The 27,694-nt window shown below is 37.5% G+C and overlaps 2 protein-coding genes across 3 annotated transcripts; both read left to right on the top strand.

The window, feature by feature from the left end:
• Window positions 1-650: 650 nt before the first annotated feature.
• Window positions 651-4,666, top strand: rab38c (RAB38c, member of RAS oncogene family). Its single transcript, XM_051877915.1, has 3 exons — window positions 651-1,364; window positions 1,885-2,165; window positions 4,029-4,666. The coding sequence occupies exons 1-3, from the start codon at window positions 1,172-1,174 to the stop codon at window positions 4,194-4,196; spliced, it is 642 nt and encodes a 213-aa protein (XP_051733875.1). The 5' UTR covers window positions 651-1,171; the 3' UTR covers window positions 4,197-4,666.
• A 213-nt stretch (window positions 4,667-4,879) lies between these two features.
• On the top strand, window positions 4,880-26,606 carry LOC127504050 (phosphatidylinositol-binding clathrin assembly protein-like). 2 transcript variants are annotated; one of them, XM_051878375.1, is made up of 19 exons: window positions 4,880-5,651; window positions 9,128-9,270; window positions 9,529-9,604; window positions 9,681-9,783; window positions 9,947-10,040; window positions 12,471-12,582; window positions 12,769-12,875; window positions 13,900-13,941; window positions 16,405-16,490; window positions 20,614-20,647; window positions 20,835-20,977; window positions 21,165-21,262; window positions 22,358-22,474; window positions 22,579-22,609; window positions 22,730-22,862; window positions 23,070-23,093; window positions 23,207-23,263; window positions 23,989-24,105; window positions 25,916-26,606. In XM_051878375.1, exons 1-19 carry the CDS (start codon window positions 5,522-5,524, stop codon window positions 25,928-25,930), a joined length of 1,662 nt encoding a protein of 553 aa, XP_051734335.1. In that variant the 5' UTR covers window positions 4,880-5,521; the 3' UTR covers window positions 25,931-26,606. The 2 variants fall into 2 exon arrangements, with proteins under 2 accessions (XP_051734335.1, XP_051734336.1); XM_051878376.1 differs by lacking the exon at window positions 13,900-13,941.
• The last annotated feature ends 1,088 nt before the right edge of the window (window positions 26,607-27,694 follow it).

The raw sequence follows: 27,694 nt of genomic DNA on the forward strand, positions 1-27,694 counted from the left end.
ATATTATTATTAAGTATCCTTCATGGGTACTTTGGAAAGTGTTGCAATCCCCACATCTGGTATATCTTTAAAATATAAAATGTATAAAAGACATTATTATTACTACTTCTCTTTCCCACAAAGTGCTAAAAAATGTTATCTTAAAGGGTTAGGTCACCCAAAAATGAAATTTCTATCATTAAGTACTCACCTTCACGTCATCCCAAACCCGTAAGACCTTCGTTCATCTTCGGAACACAATTTAAGGTATTTTTGATGAAATCTGAGGGTATCTGATCCACAAATAGGCAGCAACCACATTGCACCTTTTGAGGTCCAGAAAGGTACTAAAGACATTGTTAAAGCCATCAACGTGACTACAGTGGTTCAACCTTAATATTATGATGCGACGAGAATATTTTTTGTGTGCAAAAACAAAACAAAAATAATGACTTTACTCAACAAATTCCCACAAAAAGTATTCTAGTCGATTCATAATATTAAGGTTGAACCTGTAGTCTCATCGACGGTCTTTAGTACCTCTCGGATTTCATCAAAAATATCTTAATTTGTGTTCTGAAGACAAACAAAGGTCTTACGGGTTTGGGACGACATGAGGGTGAGTACTTAATGACAGAAATTTCATTTTTGGGTGAACTAACCCTTTAAATTTTAATCAAAACATTTTTAGACGGGGCGTGGCTCTGACGCCGCGTGAGTTAATGGGCGTGGCTTTCCATCATCACTCTATACTTGACAGTATCTGAAGAAGAAGCTGAGTTCATCTATGGCTTTTACCAGTTCTGTTCTTTGGAGAAAAACACTTTAATTATTATACATTTCTATTTGTTTTTTTTTGTTTGTTTTTTTTTAAATACGTTCACTTTGTTTTCTTTCTCATATGTGGAACTAAATGGGAAGGTAAAGCGTGTAACACACAACCTGTGCTTGTGTTTAGCCTAGTAAAAAGGAAGAGCACCGTTTCGAAGTAACATGACAGCTGTTTGACCTAACTTTTGAGCATTATTATATAAACTTTTTAAGAGCGCGTGCCTCTTACAAACTGTAATCCTTCAACAATGATCAATGGATAAGCTGTGATACATAAGACTACTCATGTGCTACAAACTGTACAAAAAGTAGGTCAGTGCGTTTATGATCCGGGTGTTTATTTGCTGTTTTTTAAGTCATCATGCAGAAAGAACATTTGTTCAAAGTTCTAGTCATCGGAGACCTCGGAGTTGGAAAAACTTCAATAATCAAGCGATACGTTCATCAAATATTTTCTCAACATTATCGCGCGACTATTGGAGTGGATTTTGCTCTTAAAGTCCTTCACTGGGACAATCAGACGGTGGTCCGGCTGCAGTTATGGGACATAGCAGGTATGTCATTAATATGTTTAATGTTCATAATATTTTTTATCCGACTGGCGTTCTTTTAGTTTATAAGATGCTGAATTTAAGATGTTAAATAATTTACAATATTTAGTGTGCTGGTCAAAAAAGCATTTAAGTAATAGATATTCTATATTAGACAAGTTATTTTGAGTGTAGTATGATAAATCATTACAAGTTTGCTATTGCCTCCCTGAAATCTTTTCCCACTGGTTTCCCTTGTGTGAATGTGAAGGAATGTGTCTTGTGTTAATCTCAGCTATAGTCTCATACTCGTGCTAAAGTCACATGAGAGTTTGAGGCCATAAACACACACACACACACACACACACACACACACACACACACACACACACACACACACACACAGTGCAGATAAATACATTGGTTCTTTGACTATATTGTAGGATTTATTATTAAGAATAACACACTCAATTATTAAAAGCACAATGCTATTTATGTCTGAGTGATGTTTAAACTTCACTTTGCCATCCCATATTTGTCATAGGACAGGAGCGCTATGGGAACATGACAAGGGTTTACTATCGGGAGGCCGTGGGAGCCCTCATAGTATTTGACGTGACCAGAGCCTCCACATTTGATGCGGTGCTGAAATGGAAAGACGACCTGGACATAAAGGTCACTCTCAGCAATGGCAAACCTGTCCCAGCTGTGCTTCTAGCCAACAAGTCTGACCAATCACGTGAGGGGCTACGCTCCCAGATTCCAAAGCTTGATACATTCTGCAAAGAGAATGGATTTGTGGGCTGGTTTGAGACCTCTGCAAAGGTGAGGGGTATTTTTTGCAAGATACTATATGAGTAAAAGAAAAAAAACTACTTAGTAGTTTCATGGATGTTGTGTTCATGATGATCCATTGGTTCTGCTCTATTTTCACAGATGTAGAGATACAGAATCAGGGTCTGTGTGTGTGTTTGCATTTAGAACAAATACAGCAAGAATGCATTGTGCTCATTAGCAGGAAGGCTTTGTTTACCATCTACAGGCCCACTTTAATGAGTTACACAGTTGTGTGTGAAAGGGGAATGATGTGCATAAGGCAGATGGGGCTATAAAGTGGTTCCTGGAATAAGTGGCTTAACACCCTAATGTCTGAAACATTTTAACTCTGGATCAACTTTAATCACGTTATGAGTGTGCACTTTTGATTTTTACATAATTCTTTTTTTTTTTTTTAGCTTGTTAATGCTATTTCAAATTCTACCAGGCAGTTTACAACTGCTTTGCCTATATGTATTTTCATCCATAAACTGGATTAAGGCCCGTTCACACCAAGAACGATAACTATAACGATAACTATTTTCGTGTCCACACCAGCGGACGATATATTCTGTTTATCCAAGCACACGCTTCAGTTATGTCCTCTGCTGCTCTCAAGCTCTTAAAGCAGGATGGATTCTGATTGGCTGTCATGTTTTTTCATTCATTTTCTGGGAAAAAATCATCCAACAATATTGTTTCTCTGTGCCGTTATCATTAATATTTAGAACAATCTTTAGAACTACACTCTAAAAAAAGATAGTTCTTTGAAAGTTCTTTACATGTAGTTCTATTTAGAACCATTTACATGCTGAAATGGTTCTTTGTGTTAGAGTTTAGGGTTCTTTTTTCCCACCTTTTTCAAATCTGTAACTGTCAAAGCCACATCATTACTGGTTTTCTGGAGCTTAGCCATTCAATTACTTAGACTGTCAACACACTCTCAAAACAGGTAAATGATTTCATTCTTAAAATGTCTACAAATTTTAACTTTCAAATTGTAACTGGTTTCCTACCAATCACCTTTATCACACTATTGAGGTCCTATAGCATTTTCAAAGCATGGTCCTGTATGGAACCTTATGAAAAGGGTTCTATTTAGCACCAAAAAGGGTTCTAAGCCGAAGAACCCTAATTTGGTACTGTTTAAAACCATTTTTCTTTAGCGTGTAAATGTTTATCGGATTCATTATCTTTATAGTTATTGTTCTTGGTGTGAATGGGCCTTTAGAGTTGCATTATAAGTTATGCCATACATCCTCGAGTAAATGTCACATGATCTGAGCTGTATAGACAGTGCTTTCTTTACACATGGACTGGCCAAATGTGCATGTGCTTTATTAAATTTAAGTGAAAAAATGGCACGAGGTATGCATTGTCATAGTATTACATGAATGGCAAATCCAGTTATATGCATTAATATTTGAATTACAATTGGGACTTACACTTTCATTCACATACTTTTACATTTCATTAGTTTGGGGTCAGTAAGATTTGTTTTTAAGAAAATGAATACTTTTATTAAGCAAGGATGCATTAAACTGATCAAAAGTGACAGTAAATACATTTTAAAAAAGCGTAATCTTACAAAACATTTTTTCAAATAAATTTATATTAAGCAATAATCCTGCAAAGAAGTATCAGTTTTCACAAAAATATTTTTAACATACGTTGAAGTTTCTTCAGCATATTAGAATGATTTCTGAAGGATCATGTGACACTGAAGACTGGAGTAATGATGCTGAAAATTTTCACTTTTGAATGGTGATGTATATGTTTCATGCACGTGACTATAATTTAGGGTTATGCTTTGTGCTCTTATTGTCTGAATGACACCCATATTCTTTGTGTTTCATTTTCTGCCCACTGAAGGAGAACACAAACATTGAGGCGGCAGCTAAATGTCTGGTGGATCACATTTTAGCCCATGAGGAGAACATCATCAACAACACAGACCCAGATGTGGTGGCCCTCCCCGGGTACAACAACAACACCAAAGAACGGGTCCGAGGCAGATGCACGGCGTGTTCCAAATTTTAAATACAGGACGATGAAAGTCAGTGAGAAAGAAATGAAAACATAAAGCAGTTTGTTATAGATTTAAAAGGACTCAGCCATTTGATGGTACCCAAAACAATGAGATTGATTTTCAAGAGACAAGAATTGCAACAAAATGGCGGAGACTGTGAAGAAGGATTGTGCTGATTATATGTAGCGTGAAATCTCACATAATTAGACACTGTGTTCAATTTGAACGATTTCACTCATCAGTGTTCTGTTTACAGGTGAATGCTCTGCGATTTTAGCCAGCTATTTTATGACTCAAGTCTAGGTCAAATATGCATTTCTTAATGTGTTGTGTGTGGACACTTTGTACGCATGTAATATTTATTAAAAAGTGGCTTCTGATTCAGTTAAATAAGATTATGTGCACACAAAATGGCTTAATACTTCCACAGCTCCAGTATGTAGGAATGCATTAAAAATAAACCATGCAGTATTTTCCTCCATGTAAGCTCTTGAATATGTTATTGTAGTCCTGCGCAATTCAGGGTTGTGCAATGAAAAGAAGCAAGACGCACCATTAAAGCTCTGAAATGGCCGTCTGATGCATTCTTATGTATGTACAGAGGGGGTTTAAAGCAGTGCGGAAATTCCACCTTAAGGTGCCCACCCCAGATATTCTGACACAGGCCAATCGCCCCCCTCTCCAGTCACCTGATTCTGATACTGCCATTTTGCGCGGAGCGTCCGACTGTTAACTATAGGAAATTGGAATTGTTGCTTCATCAAAGATGTCATCGACGAGATGCTGAATTTTCACATTTAGGACCACTGCTGCAACTGTTTGACTGGGATAATATCCATATAACGTTTAATATTCTCACTAGCGCGTCTATTTATAAAACGCGAAAGAGCGCTGAAGGAATTTGGAAAATGATGCTTGGTATCAAATTCCGTGATGCACCGACTTCGCGCATGCAGTGAATCAGGGCGAGATTTTCCGCGGCTAGACGTCGATAACGCTCCGGTTTGGCTTATTTTCGTTCGCTGAGATCGTAGTTAGCTTCGTTCAAACAGCAGTTACATGGTTAACCGGCAACACCGGAGGCTAGCGAGTAACGTAGTGTCCTTTTTGCGCGTGCTGAACGGGTAGGCCTATTTAAATAACGATCTGTCATTATATTGTCATCATTTGAGCGCGCGGTGATTGCCGTTATCTGGATGTCAGAGCATCCTCGCCCGTGTCCGGTTCGTATCAGGGTAGCGCTCTCCGCAAGACCGAGTAAACCCACGGAGCGGGCTCCCACACACCCCTGCAGTGAATAGATCTGTTTGAGAGACGATTTATTGAAAATCGTAATATGTCGGGACAGTCCATCACGGACCGGATCGCCGCGGCTCAGCACAGCATGACCGGATCTGCCATCAGCAAAGCCGTGTGCAAGGCCACTACGCACGAAGTCAGCGCGCCCAAGAAGAAGCACCTTGATTGTAGGTTAAAGGAGGGAAAAAAACGCACCCGTTGTGTTTTGCACTGTGCTTCGGCTTCCATTTAGATTCACTCTTTGCTGGCCGATCATTTGCTGTTATTTACAACCTAACCTATGATTACAGTAAATTAGCCTATTTCTTGACAGCCATTATAGAGATCATTTCATCAATTAACTGAAGGTCACCGTTGGCACGTTCACAGTCCCGAACGGGCGTAATGCTGATTAGAATGCTTGATTGACACACTGACCAATTTGCATACGACAGGGACCTCATGACCGTTTTTATTTATTTATTTATTTATTTCGAAATACATTTAATTCAGTTCGATTCTACGCATGTTACATCACAACTAGATGCTTATTAAACAAATTATGCCGACTCTTATGTGGACAACGTGTACAAATCATTTTATTGGCTGATTCCATATGGGAAACATACAATGTCAAGGGCATAGCATGATGAACGTTAGCTTGCGTACACAATGCTAGGTGCAAATTGCTCGTGACTTGAACCTTTATTTTTGTTTTTAATGGTGTTGTTGTTGCTGTTTGTATTTCTCCATTGTTGACTTACTGTTTGCTATCCTAGTCTGAGTCATTGAAGGTGACAGCAGTATCAATGCAGTGATGTTTGGAGCTTAGGTGTTTCATATTGCATCACTTTAACCTTAATCTGTTTTTTCTGAACATATTTGTTAAATTTGTCTTTTATTTGTTAAATGCAAAAATGAAATTGTAGGTATTTATAGCCTATATGAGTCACAATGACGGAGATAGATTTGATTCTGAAATCTATTGCTAATCTTGGCATTTGTGGTCGGGTGTGAGTTTCTTGAATCATCCCCACCATCGATTGTATGTGTCAGAATAGACACATCGTATAAAATGTGATGGTGCACCTTCCTTTACAGGTCAAAACGAGTTTTTTCAGTTCACTAATAATAACTTAAGTGTAGTTGATTAATGGAACGGGTTATCAATTAAGCTGTCAGTTAATGAGTCCAGAGCAGATGTCCTGTGGGGGACATAAAGAAAGCAGCCTGCAGATCTAATAAACTGCCAGGCTCCTTCAAAGTAATAAAGGTAGCAGGTGTTCACTGAATATGTGCTAGCATTCAGTGACACAGGTTTTATTATCAGTTAATTAGGGAGAAATCAAGTGTAACTTTTGAGTAACTGCTATTCAAGCAATGTCATGTTAGATAGCAGACCAGCATCACTACAGATTGTTCTATTGCAATGGAACATCACATTTCTGGCAGTTTACCTTCATATAATTATGAACCACTGAAGTAGACAACAGATGAATATTGTAGGTATACATGTCTTTACACTCTAAAAATGCTGGGCTAAAAACAATTTTCAAGTTGGGTTGAAAATGGACAAACCCAGCGTTTAAATGTTCACCCAACCTGCTGGGTAGTTTTATTTAACTCAACTATTGTTTAAAAATTGCTGTATTGCTTGCTTAAAATGAACCCAAAGTATGTTTAATAATATGTTTAATAAATTAACATTTATTAATAAGTTTAAAGAAGAATAATTAAACAATAAATAGCTTATTAATAAATGTTCACCTTTTGATTATTGTTGTTGCCTCTAGTAATTATGTGTCTGATTTTTAATTTCCAACCTATTTTGGGTTCATTTTAAGCCAGCCATAAAGTAATTTTTAAACAAAAGTTGGGTTAAATAAAACTACCCAGTACGTTGGGCAAACATTTAACCCAACCACTGGGTTAAAACAACCCAATTGCTGGGTTTGTCCGTTTTTAACCCAGCATTTTTTAGAGTGTATATATTTGGCAAATTTGTTGGTTCCAGCTATAGAATAAAAAATGTTTTCCTAACATCTAGATTAACTACTAAGTAGGTGGACACCTGAGCAAAACTACCTGTTTAATGAACATTTGATTTGGTGTTAATAGTGAGTTAGTCCTCTCTAACTGCTCCCATCCTTCTAGGAAGGCTTTACACTTGATGTTGGAACATACATGAATGCATGGATTTGCTCCCAGAAGAGCATCTCTGAATCGTAGTCAGCTTTCCAATTCATCTGAAAGGTGTTCAGATCTGGGCTTTGTGTAGGCTATTCACAAGACTCACTGATAAATAATTTCTTTATGGATTTCACATTTATGGAGGCATTGGTACACCTGATTCTACTAAAAACGTTTAATTAAATTGGAAGACTTGATTTTATGCACCTGTTAGTAATGGGAGTAGATGAAATAGCCAAACCTGTTCCATATTTATTGTTTTTCAAATGCATAATATATATTTTATGTTTGTTTTTCTTTAAAAAGTTTGGGGGCGGTAAGATTTCTTAACGTTTTTTGAAGTCTCTTCTGCTCACCAAGGCTGCATTTATCTGATCAAAAATACAGTAAAAAATATTATTATTTTTGTTTGAATATATTGTAAAATGTAATTTATCAAAGCTGATTGTTCAGCATCATTACTCCAGTCTTAAGTGTCACATGATCGTTCAGAAATCATTCTGATATGCTGATTTGCTTCTCAAGAAACAGTTCTTAATATAATCAGTGTTGAAAACAGTTGTGCTGCTTAAAGGATTAGTTCACTTTAAAATGAAAAGTACCCCAAGCTTTACTCACCCTCAAGCCATCCTAGGTGTATATGACTTTCTTCTTTTTGATGAACACAATCGGAGTTATATTAATAAATATCCTGACGCGTCCAAGCTTTAAAATGGCAGTGAACGGGAAACAAAGAGTATGAAGCTGAAGAAAGTGCTTCCATCCATCATAAACATACTCCACACGGCTCCAGGGGGTTATGATAAGGGACTTCTGAAGCGAAGCAATGCATTTGTATAATAAAAATATCCATATTTAACAAGTTATGAAATAAAATATCTAGCTTCCACCAGACCGTCTTCCGTATTCAACTTAGAAAGACGTCAGTTAAGCTTTTTCCGTAAGTTGTATATGAAAGGTGTAGGATGTAGCATAAACGTTTTGAACTGCGAGAGGCGTTACACTTTCTTCGTAAGTTGAATACGGAAGGCAGTCTGGCAGAAGCTAGATATTTTACTTCATAACTTGTTAAATATGGATATTTTTCTTACACAAACACATCACTTCGCTTCAGAAGGCCTTTATTAACGCCCCGAAGCTGTGTGGAGTACATTTATAATGGATGGATGCACTCTCTTTAGCTTCATACTCGTTGGTCCTATTCACTGCCATTATAAAGCTTGGACGCATCAGGATATTTATTAATATAACTCCGATTGTGTTAATCAGAAAAGTCTTTACTGTACCTTTTGATCAATTTAATGCGTCCTTGCTGAATAATGTAAGTATTAATTTTAAAAAAAAAATGTTTTTGACTCCAAACTTTTGAACTGGTAGTGTATATTATCTAATAAGTAGGCCCACATACTTATTCAGCCACAATATAACAGTCCTGGATCATGTACAGTCATTGTTCCTGCCCTGTTTTGCACAGATCTAATGCACTGCACCAATGAGCTGAACGTGAATATACCTCACTTGGCTGACACATTGTTTGAGAGGACAGCAAATCAAAGCTGGGTGGTGGTCTTTAAAGCTCTCATTACTACACACCACCTTATGATGTACGGCAATGAGGTAAGAGTCGCTGCTTGAATTCTTCTTGTTCTTGTCAGTTTCTCAGTGGACCGTAGTATGTCACAAAATCAATGTAACAGTACTTGCCAGGACCGTTCTGTCAGATTTTTGAAGTATTAAATCTTTCGGGTAGCTGTGAAACATAACATTTCTTGTTTTTATATTCTTTCGTAAGGTATTTATTGTTATTATTCTGCTAAGTTTGCTTTATTGATCACCCTGCACTTGCTTGTATGTATCTTACATTTCATCATCCAGAGGTTTATCCAGTACCTTGCATCAAGAAGCACACTCTTTAACTTGAATAACTTCGTAGATAAAGGCGCATTACAAGGTATGTTTTATGGTTAATACTTTAGATGTAGTTTTTTTAGATTTACGCTGTATGTCTAAAGCATTGTCTCTTCTAGGTTACGATATGTCCATCTACATTAGACGTTACAGCAGGTATCTGACTGAGAGGGCTCTGTCCTACAGACTCGTCGCAGTTGATTTCACCAAGATGAAGAGAGGGTGAGACATCTGCTCTGCAGGGGAAATATTCCATAATGAGACAAATAGGACAAATGGCAACATTTGAAATGGCAGGAAAAGGTGTACAGTTGTGGTCACTGGTCACACCGTTCAGTTTCAACTATGTGTAACCTCACAACCTCCATCAATATGCTCTGCACAGGACTGATGGAGTGATGCGCACTATGAGCATAGAAAAGCTGATGAAGACTCTACCTATCATTCAGAATCAGCTGGATGCTCTTCTGGACTTTGAGGTACAGAATACATAATGTTTCAATTTCTGCATCTAAAAGTGAACATTGAACATTTTATCAGTATTATTGTAGGTAGAATAGTGTAGTTATGACTAAAGAAACATCTGATTACTATCTTCAGGACCGGTTCTTCTGTCTCACATCTGCTCTTCCCTTTCTGCAGTTTTACACGCTACATTTAAAAAGGCTGTAATTTTTCTAATTTTTCCTGATAAATAAACACATATATTCCCAATTGCAGTGCATGTTGTCAAAGTGTCATGGGGTAACATGTCACAATGGGAATATTGTCATCAAACAGCCTATTATAGATGTTTTAGCTGTAAAGAGTTTTTTTTATAATATATATACAGTACTGTGCAAAAGTCTTAGGCCACCATTAGATGTTGTTTTGCAATGGTATAATGACCATATGTAATTATTTCTCAGTCCCTTTATTAGAATATAACCAGAAAATGCAGGAAATTTTTTATGCAGTATTAAAAAACAAAAAAACAGAAAAAAAACGACTTCTATAGGCTAAAGTGGCAAGTATTTAGTGACCTCCTCTTACACTTGAGCAATAGCAGGAACCTGGCTCTCTTAAACCTAAATGAAATGGATAAGGACTGGAAGGCCAAGAAAACTTTCAAAATATGATGAGAAGTTTCTCAGATTTTCTTCTTTGAGAAAAAAAAGTCCAGAAGGTCACACTAAATACAGATTTTTTGCTTAAAGAAGCCATTTTGTTCTGAATTTTTTTTTACATTTTGTGTACATATTTTCTTGTATGTTCTGTTTGTATCATAATAAAGACCAAAAAATAAATATCGATGGTAATTAAAACATTGCTAAAACAACAAAGCTGGTGGTGGCGTCCTAAGACTTTTGCGAAGTACTGTATATATTTTTATGAAGTTAATAATTTTACCCCGCAAGAAAGCATTAAATTGCTCAAAAGTGACACTAAAGACATTTATAATGTTACAAAATATATCTATATCTATATTTCAAATTAATTCTGTTCTTTTGAATTTACTGTTCATCAAAGAATCTTGAAAAAATGTATCATGATTTCCACAAAAATATTAAGCAGCACAACTGTTTTGAACATTGATAATAAGAAATGTTTCTTGAGCAGCAATTCATCATATTAGAATGATTTCTGAAGGATCATGTGACCCTGAAGACTGGAGTAATGATGCTGAAAATTCAGCTTTACCATCACATGAATAAATGGCATTTTAAAATATATAAATATAGAAAACAGTTATTTTTAATTGTAATAATAGTTCACAATATTACTGTTTACTGTATTTTTGCTACAGTAAATGCAGCCTTGATGAGCAGAAGAGACTTAAGAGACAAAACAAAAAAATTACCAACCCCAAACTTTTGAACGGTAGTGTGTATAATATAGTATTACATATATTTACAAAAATACAATTAATAATTAATATTAAAATATTAATTAAATTCAAATATAAAAAAAAGAAAATTGATAAATTTCAAGATGTAAAACACATGAAAAGACAATCTTCCCTGACCTGACATTTATGAAAAACATTCCTGTTGTGAAAAGAATTAAGGCAGTGGCTGTTTACACTAAGTGAAAATAGCATATTTTCTTAGCGATAGATGCTATTTACACTAAGTCCAAATAACTGTAGATGCTATTTACACTAAGTGAAAATAGCAGCATTTTCTTAGCAATATGCTATTTACACTAGGTGAAAATATCGATAGATTCTATTTACACCATGTAAAAGTATCAGTTCTTTGCAATAAGAGTAAATAGTAATTATATGCTATCCATACTTTATATTGGCAGATACTATTTGCACCTCAGTGTTTCTGTACATTAATAGGATGCAATAATATCATAGAGTATAAATGATTATATTTATTAAAATTATTAAATGGATGCTGCCTTATTGGGAGAATAAAAACCCTCCCTACACCTTCCCCTAACCCTAGCTAATAAACACTTTTAATATTATTAAACACTCGTTCGCAGTTTATTTCCACTTTTAGAACATTATTTTCATTTTTATTAAAAATAAATGTAAGCTCTGCAAAAGGCGGATTCGAACACACGTTAAAAGCCAGGTCTTTGAGCCTTACTCGCTACTGCTCTTAGTGTAAATAGACACTCCGAAGAATTAGAATCCCTGCATTATGTTGACTCTTGCCTGAATGTATACCAGTGTGGTTTTATAAAACCCCTGCTAGAGAAAACACAAATTTGTGCAACTGGGATCAAAACCTTACAGCTACTGAGATACAATCCTTATGGCGCTTCAGATGTGGCTTTTGTACCAACAGCAGGAGTTTGGAAGCTTGATATCGCTTGATGATTTATAGACGCCTAGTAGGAATGCAGAGAAACAGCAAGCTGGCATTTAAAGGCTCATGTTTTGATTACATTTGTGATTTTGTGCTTCCCTGTAGGCCAGCTCTAATGAACTGACCAATGGGGTGATCAACTGTGCCTTCACGCTGCTCTTCAAGGACTCTATCCGCATCTTTGCTGCTTACAATGAGGGTGTCATTAATCTGCTAGGTAATACATTCACCTCAGAGCAAAGATCCTTTGTTTCCGTGTGATTTCAGTAATTCAGTAGTTTGTGTACTCATGTGAGTGTGCAGCGCAAAAGTATATATGAATATATTATATGTTTTAAAAATATCTTCTGTACTTCAAAGAGAAATGTAACTTGCTAAATGGACTTTTTTCTTCACTTCAAAGAGAAATATTTTAATATGAAGAAGAATCAATGCAAAGAGGCGCTGGAAATATACAAGAGGTTTCTTATCAGGATGACCAAGCTCTCAGAGTTTCTCAAGGTGGCAGAGGTAAAACATCTCCAGATCTAATCTATGCATGGGATGGTTGGGCTCATCTTATTCAGGCCCTTTTTTGCTAAGTGTCCCTCTTGCCTTTTGGTCCAAGAACCTGTATCGGAGGTCCCCCCTCATGCTGCCTGTTCTGGTGCCTGCACTGCATGCCTTAGCAGAAAGTCTCTCTATCTATCTGTCCCTCTCAACAACAGCAAGAACAGAGCTATGACACGACTGCAACGACAGTCCTTTAATGTGCAAACGTTGAGCTGAACCTTTGTTTTGCAGTTTGGATACAGGCACAGTTGTCAATTTGGCCCCCAGGAACTTTTGGATGAACAATTGCATTAATGACAAGATAAGATAAGCTGCAAAGATAAAGCTGTAGAGATGAATGAATACCGGGCACCTGATATTTTTGACAACTGTGCCAGTGTGATGGTTGGAATTTAGCTGTTTACTTTTGTCTGTAAAGCCCATTATTTTGATGTGTATGGAGGCATACAATGGGGAAAAATGCTAAGCACATCCTTCTTGAGTTTTTTGTTTGGTTTCTTCTCTTCTTTCTTTTATTTAAATCCTTTATTTTTTTTGCTTTCTGGCTGAATAATATGACTCTTCAGGAAAAGGGTGAAGTGCTATCCAAAAACTGACTAAAGTTGACTTTAAGAGCACATTTCTTTCTTTGTATAACAATGTGTGTATGCCATTTGTTTTTCTTGTCTTTTTTCCAAAGTCAACATTAGTTGTGTGTTTCTTTTGGATGTTTCTCACCTAGCCATGTAAATATCTCACCATTGACCTACAAGTGTCTTCTCACTCATCATTACGCCACCTCCAGAACCTCAATGTCTGTGTGTGTGTGTACATCCAGTCGTCCATGCTCTCTTTTTTGGTTCTCATACACTGCATGGAGTAATGGCTCTTTTTCTTAATTCTTCTTTCTCCCTTCTCCACGTGCCTCGGTTTTCTCTTTTTACCGTTTGGTTTCACGTTTTGTTTTCCGTTCTCCCTCCCTTCCTTTTCTTTTGTGTCACAGCAAGTTGGAATTGATCAGGTTGACATCCCAGATCTCTCACAGGTTAGTGGTGCATTTCATCTCAGTTTCTCTCATGTGGCTTCACCCTGATCTCTCATTCACGCCTCACCCCATAGACCATCATCCCCAGCCCTGATTTCTTTTGATTTCCCCCTCATCTATCAGACTTTTAGGATAGGGGCCTCAAGAAACTTACTCCATACCCGCGCACTCCCAAGGAATCAGATGTGCTGTTTTGCATTTTCTGTTGTCGCCAGAGGTAAATGGGTACCTATAGCTATAGTCTATGTGAATTTTTACAGGTGCTATCTCTGATAGCCATTGCCTTGATTATAGCCACATTTGATCAGTAATGACAAGTCAGTTAAGGTCTCATTAAAGCTAGTGCTTGCCCCTCAAGCCACTATTTCTTACTGGCATATACCCATGAGAAATTTGACTGCTTGTACTTCCAAAAAGCCGCGTTTTCACCGTCTCTGGCACTCGCGCACGACTGTCGCATTTCGCACGAGCGCAACACCATCACCATGGTTGGAATGAATAACTGTTTATCGACAAACGTTGTTCCAGTGCTTATCAATGTTTAACAATTATAAAATAGTACTTAATTCTGCAGAGTATAGAAGTTTAAAGTTTCAGTATAACGTCGCGCTCATAGTTTGATTGGAATACACAACAGCCGTCGCATACAGTCTAATCGCAGAAGTTGAAACCGAAGCTCAAATCCGGTCCAAAAAGTTGGCACATGTAGCTCCCGTGCGATTTTCCATTGGAAATGAATGAGTTCCGGTCTGTTGTTTGCCAGAGACAGCGAAACGGTGGCTTTTACACTGATTGATATATGGCTAAACGGTGCTTGTGCGATGATCTCTGCCACGCTGTACGTGGCCAGTCTGACGTTGCGGGCATGGGCTCGCTAAATAAAGACATCTCCTAACATGTAAGCACTCACCTTTGCCATATATCTCTGTACTGGTAGGGTATTCTGCTTGGATAGCTTCTTGGGAAGAACAGTGAATGTGCACAAATAAAAAGAATGCCTTAAAACTGGAGCTGGGGACTAAATTCTGCCTGGCACCTCATGAAGTTTTATAGTCAGCAGCGCTGCCAAATATAGACCTGCTTTTCCCGCGTCTCTTAACAATTCTGCCGGGGTGCCGGGCATTGACGTCCCCCTTCAGTTTGCCACCATTTGGCATATTTGACATTTTCATTTACATTGGACAGGGACTCCTGAAGGTGTTGGGCTGGCACACTACAAAGTGGTACTTCAACCATGTCAACAAAACATTTTATTGGAAGGAGTGCCTTGTTTACTTAAGCTGAAGCAGTATTCAGAAGGCCTGCGTTCTGTTCTCAAGTACTCTATCATTAGCACCATTGATTAGGCTTATTTCATAAGTCCTATTTAAGTGCCTTTTCTTGTCTGTAAGATAGATATCAATCACGGCCTTTTGTATACTCCTGCTCCTGTAGTACCCTTGTCTTAACTTCTCTTCCTTGTTTATCTCTCCTTTAATAGTGTGTTGTTTCGTTGCATATGTTTCAGATTTCTCAGTAGAACGCTCCCTCTATTGTGTCTTCCTTCAAATACACGTCTGAGAAATCTGCTCTTTTGTTATTCATGAAATTTCCTCCTCTGAATTGGCATGCACACCGGACACAGCTCGTGGCCCAAAGGCAAACGTTGTATAAGAACAGACGCACGTGCCTGCGTGCCGAATCCTTTCGGCCGGCATTTCGATTCAATTGACGTTGCTCTTTTTGGACGAAAGTGCAATACAAGCATAAAATACTGGCAGTGTGTTCTGGTCTCACTCAGTGTTTGCCTTTCTTTGGTTAACCTGCTTTGGCTTCCAAGTGTTTCGGATTCTATCAAAATGTCGATGCAGACACTGCAATCAGCACTAAAAGCGGCATAGCTATAATTTTCCCCCTGATTTATTTCCAAGAAATCCAAGTGGAATCCAAAGATTAGCAGGTTCCGCTGTTTGATACCTGTGCAGTATGTGTGTTTATATCCTGTGCATGATTAGAACAATCTCCTTGTAGGTCAGTCTGCTTTCTGTTTTTCATAGTATTAATTCTTCTCAAGTGATCTCAGTTGACCTCGCGGGTCTAAAACGGCCTGTCAGAGAACATGCATGGGAAACAGATATTGTTTTGCATGTGTAGCTTTTAAGCTTAAACCCTTTTCACTTGAATTACTTCTGTTGTGTTTCCCCTTTGTTTTCAGAGTCTCATAACCACTATTAGGTTCTCTTAGTTACGCAGCCTTTGTGTGTGTGAAGGTATGAGTGTGTGAGAGAAAGAATAAAAGATAGAACAGTAGAATATACATGTAGTTTATGCATCAATTCCTTGTTTTACGATTCATAGACAGAAGTATGGTGCAAATGTTTGAGTGTGTGTGTTTTGTTTTGATCATTTTTTGCTGCTACTTTTAACTATTTTATTGTTGCCTAAAACCTGTGTTGCCTCATCCCTTCTTGACCTCACCACCAGGCTCCCAGCAGTCTCTTAGAAGCTCTGGAACAACATCTGGCTTCTCTGGAGGGCAAGAAAATGAAAGAAGTCTCTACTGTCAGCAGGTACTTGAATATATGCTGGGATTCAGTATAAAGATCAATGACAAATACAAATGTAAGGAATGATGAAAATGAGAAACCCACCCCTCTCTTCATTGCTCCGTCAACAAAACTTACCCTCCAATCCTAACCTCCCTGCTCCGAGTCGGTCTTGAACCCCGGCCCGATCGCTGCTGGCAGGCGAGTGCACTAATAATGACGCTAAACACCGCGTTCTCTGATATCTGGCCACTGTTACACATGCAATGCAAGTGTCTGTTTATCACAGCTGACACGCAACAAAATGCTTCACGAAAAATAAAGCGCAGTTGATGAACGTACGACAAGGAAGCACAAAAAATGAACGTACAGTACACAAGAGTAAATACAAACAAGTGTTCGTTGTTACACCGTGTCTACACCAGACGAAATTTTATCGCGCCGCAACAGCTAAAAGCTGTCTAACATTACACTGATCGTGAGAAGACGACCGTTGGAAAGCACTTGGACTACGTCAGAAATAGAACGGGGAATCCGTTTACTGTCGGAAATTTGTCGCGTCGCGCCGCATCCAGTAAAGAATATCACTGATTATAATGGGTTCAAATGTCTTTTGACGCGTCGCGTTGTGCCACTCGCGTCCGGTGTAGACACGGTGTTAGCCGCCAAAAGCACAGCAGCTCCAGACAATGGGCTATATGCACGGTTACTTCCTGGTTGTCGTTAAGCCAGCTCGGGCATTTCCGGTGAACTGTTAGCTGTTCATTCCGTAGTCGCTGTACATCGACACAAAACCATCAATGGTTGACTTTTTAATGTTGTATTTATATTTTAATGCACTTATCACATTTACCTAATTTTACAATAAACCAGTTTTATTGATTGCAATAAAGACAAAGCTATTGGGACCGTTTAAAAACGCCATGTCTGTAATTAGACACCCCAGCACTTCAAATGTTATTTTTAATGTGATGACCACAAACATTATTTGTTCATCCTTCTGAGATTGTCCTCATTGTAAAACCGAACGTTTCAAAATGTAGGAAATTCAACATTTGATAGAAAACACTTATTTAAAAATAAAAAAAGACAATAATTACCACTTTAACCAGCAGGTGGCGACAAAGTAGCATTTATTTGCGCATATATCAGCCATTTCCTCTAATCGTTTTTCACTTTGTTTTTGACTAAATATTAAACATTATAAAATAAATAGGTTTAAAAATACATTTTGTCAATGTGAAGTATGAAATACTCAAAAAATCTTACGAAAAACAATAACTTTTCTTGTGATTCATGACAGAAAGCGAGCACTGCGCTTTCCCTTTGTAATCACAGCAGCTGTCAGTCAGTGCAGCACAAGATCAATGATTTCAGCACACTTGTAAAAACACATTTTATTCAGTTAATCTAACTAAAGTGCACAATAAATATTTAATTTTTTAAGCTTTTTTCACATAAAAGTGTGAAAACTGATGGTCGAATTGAATTTAGCCGAGGAGGAACAATGAGGTACATCTTTATTTATTTATTTTTTATGCCGTCTTACGTTTGAATAACTAAATTAATGCTATGCCTGACTATTTAAGTGACTATATTCTGATTATAAACTAAGTATTACACTACTGATGCTCAACACACCAGCAAATGACATCTCACCGGAAGTTTTCGAGCTGGCTTATATTAATGCGGAAGTTCTAAAGAACGCTCCGTGCATATAGCCCATTAAAACCCAGTTTTACTCAACTGTGAAAGCATCTGTTTTCAGGCCTTCCCGCTTAGTTCTCTCCAGTGCAGGAAAGCTTTTCTAATATAAATGCGGTCCTAAAGCGCTTGCCCAGTCATAAACCTTCATTCCAGTGATATTCTTTTGAGCTTTTGTATTGTATCCTATCTCTCGTTCTGCAGTTTTTTTTTCTCTTTTTTTCAAATCTCCCTCTTTCTTGTTCTCTCTCCTCGCCTCTTTGTGCCTCATACGCCCCCTAATGCTGATTAGTTACGCGTTTGTTGTTGGTTCCAAACTTCCAAACAGTGTTATTGAAATTCTTCTGACTCCACCTTTAATCACTCTAAATCAGTGTTTCTAAATCTTTTTGATTACATGGTCTCTCATTTTCAACAATATTTTAAAAATTTCTACCTATAGCACAACTAGAAAAAATGTATATTCATTATAAAAATGCCAGCGGAATCTTAAGATTTTATTAATTTACATGACTTTTCCAGGTCTAGAAATCATACTTAAAATTGAAATTGAAATTATTTTAAGTCATCTTAAACCCCCCTCTTTGAAAACTACTGCTTTTAGTATAAGTTGTGTAAAAATACTTTCCTTACACCTTGAATACACTTCAGTTTACACATCTTAATTATTTTATTTTATTTATTAATATTGGCGTACTCCATTTGACATGAACCAAACTTGCCTTTTTATAAAGATGTCAAAATATCTTATATATATATCTTTTATATATATATATAGTTTTAACATTTACAGACCTTGACACATAGTCATGAGGGTCTAAAAAGGTCCTTTCTTTTTTATGATTTTAATTATTTCTTAAAATAAAATTGCTTTACTGCTTTTTTAAAAAGAAAGAAAAGAAATAATAAAGTTTATGCTACTTGTGTAACTTTAGAAAATTGGTAACACTTTATTTTAGGGTCTTTTAACTAGTTGCGTATTAGCTTGCATATTACTAGAATATTGGCTGTTTATTAGTACTTATTAAGCACATATTAATGCCTTATTCTACATAACCTTATTCTACATTCTTAATCCTACCCAATACCTAAACTTAACAACTACCTTACTAACTATTAATAAGCAGTAAATTAGGAGTTTATTGAGGGAAAAGTCATAGTTAATAATGAATATGTGAAATCTCCCAATTAAATCTCTGGCCACATTAAAGCACCACAGACATTTTAGACAGAAACAAATCTTAAAATAAATTTTTAATCAGAAATTGAAGATGTAATTCATGGAACTCTAGATGGCGCAGGTTGATAGGTTTTTAACTCAATCTGCTTGCAATCACATCATTCTCTATAGTGCACGGCTGATTGGTTCCTGCTGTATCAGTAGCCAATGAGCTCGCTGCTCAACCTGCAAATACTTGGTCAGCATTTGCTGTACCAAGCTCCACCTGTATAGATCTGCTAAGGGTAATAGGTTGTTAGCACATGACGTCATTGCTGTGGCGCGAAATGCAGCTGTAGGGCAGGAAGTGATTTTTCAATATAGGATTCACTATCACAAACTCAAAACTCTTATGTTTTGCGTCATTTATGGTTGCTCAAGCCGAGAAACCACAAGGAGCTTTTATCTTTTACGTTTACTTTTAAATTTACTGAAATTAATATGGATATCTGCTTACCCTTTTTTTTCTTTTGACTTGGTTAAATATTCACATTCTTCATGGTATCGTTTGCAGGGAAGAAAAGCTTTTTTATCCCATTGCATGATCATTTGGTGTTTTCACTTGAGTTTTGTTGAATTCCGTTCACAATGTTGATCTGGTTACCGTGAAAACAGTGTCACGCGCTCCTGCTTCAGCCATCATATAGTAGAAAATGTCCAAATAAAAAAATGTGTTCAACAAGCTGACAGAAGTCTTTGGCTGTAAAAGTAACTGTAGTTTTAATGTTGTCTTTGTAAATATTCACTTTCCCATATTGCCACAGAGGAGAATCGGAGGGTCACATTCAGCGGACAGACACCAAATTTATTGTGTTTATTTCAACAAATGATGACCAAAATCTATTCCGCCAAGACCAAACATATCAACATTGTCATATTCATTGCCGTGCCAAACACTCCAAGAGTTGTCATGACAGAAATTCTGCCACAGAATTTTAGACAAGCACTCTTTATTACTTACAATAATCATTCAAATTTATCAACTTTTTTTAAAGTTGCATTCAAAATCTACTTGGCTCAACAATCAGGTGCCAGTTTGAATGGGCATGACAGTTTTGCTCATAATCAATGTTGTCATGGCGATTGTGGTCCCTACAGTAAAGTTTTCACAGATCCTCAAAATGTACCCACTGAAACGTGCCTAAATAGCACAATTGATTTGTTTGTTTGTGTATCCGCTGCAATCAGACGTTCCAGTAAATCATTCTCTTTTTGCATTCTTAGGGAGGTGGAGGGTGACAGACTACAGCCTGCAAAGGTAAGAAATCTAATTTATTTGTCACATCATTTCTCTGTCAAATTGCTAATGACCGCAGACTTCACAACAGCATGAAATGTATTTCTAAAATCCTACCTTTTCGCATATGTTCATCCAATCAATTACGTGTTCTCTGAAACTGTCGGCATCAATGTTGTCGGTTTATGCTGTTATTTCTGTTCTTCAGTCTGTTCAGCTCAAAGACATTGGCTTGCAGACCCCAACAGTATCCCCCAGCGGGCAGTCTGTGGGCAGTGCCAACAGTAGCTGCACCAGCAGCGGTGCCACCGAGCTTCTGTCCAGTCCACCTGATCTAACCATCACAAACGGGTACATGAGGCCTTTTTTCTGGAGTGGCACTTCTATATGAAATACAATCGCTCTGTATTATACTATATTTGCATTTATTCAGTTAGCAAACTAATTTATCTAAAGACAAATGAGTTAAAAGTAGTTGCAGAAGTAATTGTGTGCCCTTTACAAGGCTTAATTGTACTTTCCCCAATATTCTGAACAGTGTGCACAACTTCACCAATGACCATTTTGATCTCCAACACAATTCCAGTACTCCTACTCAGACAACCACCCTGCCAGCCACTAACAACAGCTGGGGAGGTAAATAAACTGGGCCGAAACTGTCCATTTTACTATTTCTATATTCTGGGTGTTTTGGCATTCTTCTTTAAAACAATTTTAATCTTTCTCTTTTTAAATTCTTTATTTTATGGCACATTCTCCACTTGTTTGGGACTCAACCGAGTGAGTATTTTACATATTTTTATAATGAGCTCATTAACTGTGTAATTTTTGGACTTGTAGCAACATCAAACTAATTGCAAAAATACTTGATTTCAAACAGATTCTTTCACCCCAAAAACATGAACCATTATGAACCAGTTCTTTTATTGAATCAAAAACACAGTGCGACAGTGTAGTTTGATTCTCTAACAAATGACTCTTATGAACCAGTTCTTTTTAGTGAATCAAAAACTATGGCTGCATTCGAAAACCTAGGCAGCTGACTTGTTACCTTGCTGCCCTACCAGACTTTGCAGGCAGCATTTGCGCATGAAGGCACCTCACGAAACTGATTTCGGACAGACTTCTGAGGCAGTGTAGCGGTTTAATGATCTACAGCAAAATAGTGCAGGCTTTGATGATAACTAAGTGAATATTTAATTACTACAATAGTAATTTTTCACTAGAAATGACATCAAGTCAGTGTAGTCTGATTCATGAACAAATGACTCTTATGAACAAGTTCTTTTTAATGAATCAAAAACACAGCGCAACCGGTGTGGTCCAATTCATGAACAAATGACTCTTATGAACAAGTTCTTTTTAGTGAATCAAAAACATACAGCATGACCAGTGTAGTCTGATTCATGGATAAATGACTCTTATGAACCAGTTCTTATCAGTGAATCAAAGCTTACAGTGCGAACAGTTTAGCCCCATTTCAAATCCGAACGACTCTTATAGTCATATGCGTTTTTTTAATGAATAGTTAAAAAAGACGAGTTATCGGTTTAAATCAGTCTGAAATACTTCCTACATTGCATCAAATCAAACCGAAATCTGAACTGAGAAATTGATACCCAACCCTTTAAATTTGTCTCTGCATATTGAGCTGGAATTTTGTCAGCTTTGATATTGAAAAATAATTGCCTTGTTTCCTCTTTTTTATCTTCCAGATTGGCTTTCCCGTAGGAGGACTTTTGAAGCCCACCCTCTCCTCGCAGGTCCAAAGTCAAGGCACACAGCTCTACAATGGAGGAAAATTACTTACTAACGATCTGGATTCGTCCTTGGCCAATCTTGTGGGCAGTGAGTCTTTCAGTCGTCTCATTTCTTTGTTTCTATGGCAATTAAACATTAAACTACAGACCGTGATACCTGTACTCATAATGCATGTGTATTATTTTTCATAGATTTACATTTTGGAGGACCCCCAGCCAAAAAGTAAGGCTTTTACCATGCAAGTGTATGATATTTTAGGTTTATTGATAACATTAACAATCATTATTGCAATGTGAAGTACAGCTGTAACAGTTTGATGTATGAATACGTGTTTTGTTTTAGGCCAGAAGTTCAATGGACTCATTTGGAAAAGAAAGCAACTGGAGGTTCCCACTGGCAGTCTAAAGCCATGAATGGGACGGCACCCTGGAGCCACACACACCTGGCCCCTGCTCCCATACCGATGCCACAGATGGTATGGAAATTGACTCATTGCTCAAGGCATGCGCCTGTTAGAAAATTTCAGTCAGCTTCTTTCATTCAATATGTTTGAATACAATATGAACGCAATTCCAAATCCAAGCGACGTGGCCTGTGCACTACATACAACACAAAATAATTTCTGTGATTGTCAGTAATGTCTTTGTCTTTCTCTCTTCTGCATGTTTTTGTAATGATACAGAATGGAATGATTTATACTGGCTATGTAAGTCCTGCTTGTACATAAACATGATTGAATCAACTAAATTCAAAGAACTATCAATATAAACTAATTACAAATATTTCTGCACACTTAATTCTGATGTTTTTCTGTCTCAGGCACCAGCTCCGGTTGCATTTCCGATGACAACCCCCCAAGTGCCTGTGTATGGGATGGTAAGTGTTTACACTGCATTAACATGGGGAGTCGGAGATGGAGAGTGTGTCTGAAGCTTGGTGCTGACGCGACCGTCATAGTGACAACAGCCAATCACATTACTTGCTGGTGTTGCATGAACGCATTTGGCTAGCTCTGCACAAGGGTATTTGCATAAGACGATCTGATTGGCTGAGGCCTGCGTTGGTGCTTGAAAAGTTGAATGCACCATCATCATGTCAGCTTGATAATCTTGGCATCTTAATGTTCGGGGTTCAATATATTTTCATAACTATTTTATACACTACTGATCAGAAGTATGGGTTCGGTTTTTAAATGTCTGCATTTATTTGATCAAATATACAGTAAAAAATAGCAAAATTGTGAAATATTGTAATTTAAACTGTTTAATTTTAAATAAAATCTCATTTATTCCTGTGACGGCAAAGCTGAATGTTCAGCATCGTTACTACAGTCTTCAGTGTCACATGATCTAGAAATTTTTCTAATATGATGATTTGCTGCTTAAGAAACATTTCTGAGATTTTAAATTAATATTTAAATAATTTAGCGACACATTTGCTGATGTAAATATGAATAATCATTAGTAGTAGTTGTTGTAGTATGTTAAGCTATATCGTGATTATCATGAAGCCTCTGGAAAGAATGGAAAAGGAAAAAATATTACTGACCAAAAAATCTCCACAAGTATAACACTAATGCTGAACTTTCTATTTCTCTGTAGATTCCTCCTCCTGTGGGGCAGATGGGGTCAATGCCCTTGATGGCCCCCCAGCCTGTGATATATAACCAGCCCATCCTCCGCACCACCAATCCTTTCACCCCAATCCCTGGAGCTCAGGTACTCCTGCCCAAAAGTGTCCTAACTGATTACATTAAAGGGTTAGTTCTTTCAAAAATTGTCTCATCCTAGGTGTATATGATTATCTTCTGTCAGATGAACACAATCGGAGATATATTTAAAAATATCCTTGCTCTTCCAAGTTTTATAATGGCAGTGAATGGGGGGCCTGAAAAAAGTGCATCCATCCATCGTAAAAGTACTCCACACGGCTCCGGGGAGGTTAATAAAGGCCTTCTGAAGCAAAGTGATGGGTTTTTGTAAGAAAAATATCCATATTTAAAACTTTATAATCTAAAATAACTAGCTTCCGACAAACAGCCATACACATCAGTTTGTGGTGGAAGAGTAACCCCTGACCTGATGCATGACATAATGACGAACGCGAAAGCTGCAGAGGATAGAGCAAACACCGGTCACGAATTAGAAGTCTAAAACTAGAAATTTCAATGGGGACCTATAATGCCCCTTTTACAATATGTAATATAAGTCTCTGGTGTCCCCAGAATGTGTCTGTGAAGCTCAAAATACCCCACAGATCATTTATTATAGCTTGACAAATTTGCCCCTATTTGGGTGTGAGCAAAAACATGCCGTTTTTGTGTGTGTCCCTTTAAATGCAAATGAGCTGCTGCTCCCAGCCTGCATTCCAGAAGAGGGCGGAGCTTTAACAGCTTGCACTTCAGTTGCTCAACAACAACAAAGCTGGAGAATCTCACACAGCCAAAATGACGATTGTCAGTAACGGTGTTCAGCCTTATATTGTTCAAACTGGAGTCTGAAGAAGTTACAACTTTAAGAATGCAACTGGACTTTTCTGAACGGTTAGTGGATAAATTTATGTAGTTGCTGTGGAGTTGATTCAACTTATCGACTAGCATGTGCGTCATGTTAATCTTTTCTGCAAATCTAGCGTTGAATTGACCCTCGTTTGTGAAGCAGTCCGGTGTAAAATTACAGCATGGCAACAACACTATACTACAACAACTCTTCCTCTTCTCTAAAGCAGCCCAACGTGGCCTCACCCCCTTTGTTGTGTGTTCCCTGGGGCAGGGTTTATGTAAATTTTAGGGTTAGTGATGTCACTAACCTGGGAAGAAGCTTGTTGTAGTTCCTACCAGCCATTTGTTGTAGAAAATATCTCCCTTTGCATTGAACTTTGAGCGTCGTCACTTTGCAGATGTTGTTTATGCTCAAACAGCAACATTACACACAAACTATAGTTAAAAAAGTGAAATCATAATCAAGCACCCCTTTAAAATGTTGGATGATTTTGAAATAAGAGAAGCTTCAGTTTGTTGCACAGCCCTATTTATTTGAACAGCAAGAGACGTCTAAGCTTGCGCTACTCCTACATCCTACATTATACATCGCATCAGGGGTTACTCTTGTGGTGCAAGTCAACTTGCGCAGTATGCGTACAGTCGTTAGCTGGAAGCTAGTTATTTCAGATTATAAAGTTTTGAATATGGACATTTTTCTTACAAAAACCCATTGCTTCACTTCAGAAGGCCTTTATTAACTCCTCGGAGCAACGTGGAGTACTTTTATGATGGATGGATGCACTTTTTTTGGCTTCAAAATCGGGCCCCCCATTCACTACCATTATAAAGCTTTGAAAAGCCAGGATATTTTTAAATATATCTCCGATTGTATTCGTCTGAAAGAAGAAAGTCATATACACCTTGGATGGCTTGAGGGTGAGTAAATCATGGGGTAATTTTCATTTTTGGGTGAGCTATCCCTTTAAATCCTTTTTCTATACGTACCTCTGCTTGTGACTTGTGATAATAAGATGCCTTTTTTCCAGATGCACTTCATGTAGCACTGAGGAGCATGTTGAACTGATACATACGCCCGAGGAAAAACATCAACCAATCCAAAACCAAAAATGGCAAGGCAGACATGAAAAATGGTTCAGATGGCTCAAAGAGACTGAAGATGTTCATGTGGCATTTTAACCCTTAGCCCGTGTGTTTGTAACATACTCCCTCCATCCAGCGACATAACAGTCCTCCGTCATTTTACATGTTACCTTTAATTTCTAAGTGTCAAAATTTAGTGTTTTTAGGCAGCCCTCTTTGATGATGTCACTGGCTGATGCAAACGGAATGACAGTGTACAGTGAATTGCAGTGGAATGCAAAAGTTGTCATGATGTCAAGCCCCTCCCCTTCCCCCCCGTTTGGAAAAGTGATTGTTGTAATTGTGCACACTTGAATCAATGTTTATAATGTCTAAACCAAGCCACGGTTTTGTATGCACATTGCCTGAATAGTGTTTCGAATCAACCACTGTCAATGTTGATTGTGCCACAGCGGATGGCATCTCAATTTCTTGAGTCTTGGAGAAATGTGTACAGGTCACTTTTCGTACATTTGTCTCGTCCCCAAACATTTTGGATTTCACCTTAAAAGTTCGATTTGTTTCTACATGACTTGTAATGCCTCATTCAGGTATGGTAAGGTATGGCTGTTTGGATTAAAGTAAAATACAGCAGTATGTTTCTGTATGGAAATGATACCATTTATTCAACATCTGGCAAAAAGTGCACGTAAGATACCAAGGCGATGACTATGGTTGTGTCCAAAATCGCCCCCTATACCCTTATATGGTGCACTATTTGAGGAGACAGTCGTTTTTAGTGATGTCCAAAACCAAAGTATTGAACATTATCAAGTGCACTCACAGCCAATGCACACTCAACGGCTAGACGCTAGAGAATACATTCCTGCACGAATTCACTCACTCATTTTCATTTATAGTTGACTATATTAGTGGAATAATGTAGGGAACAGTGATATTTATCACTATTTCGGTTCCATTGTTCTGAAGTCAATAGGTTTTTTTAGTTAAATGCCTGAAATAAGGTCTGAGGTTAAGACAAGCTCAAGTTATTTTCAATTTTTATTCTGTGACATAAAATACAGCAATAATACCCATTTGTGATTTTTTAAAAAGCTTTTACTTGTCTTGAAAAAGATTTTTTAACAAATGGCTAAATGGGACAACAGTGGATGTCAGAGACGTTATACGTCACCATGAAGAGTAAAAGTCATATACTCACTAGTCTGCTTTCACAAACCTTGCGCTCTTGCAGACTATTCTTACTCAAACATTCAGGGAAAAAGCTTTTTAAATAAAGACTGAAAGAGTTGTCGGAAGCTTAGTGGTGGTGACACTGAAGTCATTTGACCATGGTGTAGTTCATTTATAGCCTAGCTTTTTACTTCTGGCAACTGTATTTAGTTTTCAAAATTCATAAAAGTTGTTCATTTGTGAAGATTATCATGTATTTTTGTTGGTCACAGAGCTCATTTTCTGCAATTATCTACAATCCAATGGAAAAATCAACCAGGGTGATGCTAACTTCTGGTCTGGCCAACAAAAATGTGTCATCACTGTAGCACTCTATAAGGGGCTATTTTGGATACAGCCTACATCTTGATTGCAACCACACAAACCAAGCACTTTTTCAACAGAAACTTAAAAGAAAACTCCAGAATACATGGCTACTTTCAAACGGCTCATCTCATATATGGAACACCTGCGATTCATCAACTACCTGGCAATGCACTCACATTCGCATA

The sequence above is a fragment of the Ctenopharyngodon idella genome, chromosome 21 (genome assembly GCF_019924925.1).
Source record: "Ctenopharyngodon idella isolate HZGC_01 chromosome 21, HZGC01, whole genome shotgun sequence".
Lineage (NCBI taxonomy): Eukaryota > Metazoa > Chordata > Actinopteri > Cypriniformes > Xenocyprididae > Ctenopharyngodon > Ctenopharyngodon idella.

What these genes read in the sequence shown, in the direction of transcription:
- rab38c (XM_051877915.1), top strand. Translation starts at nt 1,172, where the DNA reads ATGCAGAAAGAACATTTGTTCAAAGTTCTAGTCATCGGAGACCTCGGA. An exon ending in GCAGTTATGGGACATAGCAG is followed by an intron (nt 1,365 to 1,884) that starts GTATGTCATTAA and finishes TATTTGTCATAG; the next exon opens with GACAGGAGCGCTATGGGAAC. An exon ending in GGTTTGAGACCTCTGCAAAG is followed by an intron (nt 2,166 to 4,028) that starts GTGAGGGGTATT and finishes TGCCCACTGAAG; the next exon opens with GAGAACACAAACATTGAGGC.
- LOC127504050 (XM_051878375.1), top strand. Translation starts at nt 5,522, where the DNA reads ATGTCGGGACAGTCCATCACGGACCGGATCGCCGCGGCTCAGCACAGC. An exon ending in CAAGAAGAAGCACCTTGATT is followed by an intron (nt 5,652 to 9,127) that starts GTAGGTTAAAGG and finishes TGTTTTGCACAG; the next exon opens with ATCTAATGCACTGCACCAAT. An exon ending in ACATCCCAGATCTCTCACAG is followed by an intron (nt 13,942 to 16,404) that starts GTTAGTGGTGCA and finishes CCTCACCACCAG; the next exon opens with GCTCCCAGCAGTCTCTTAGA.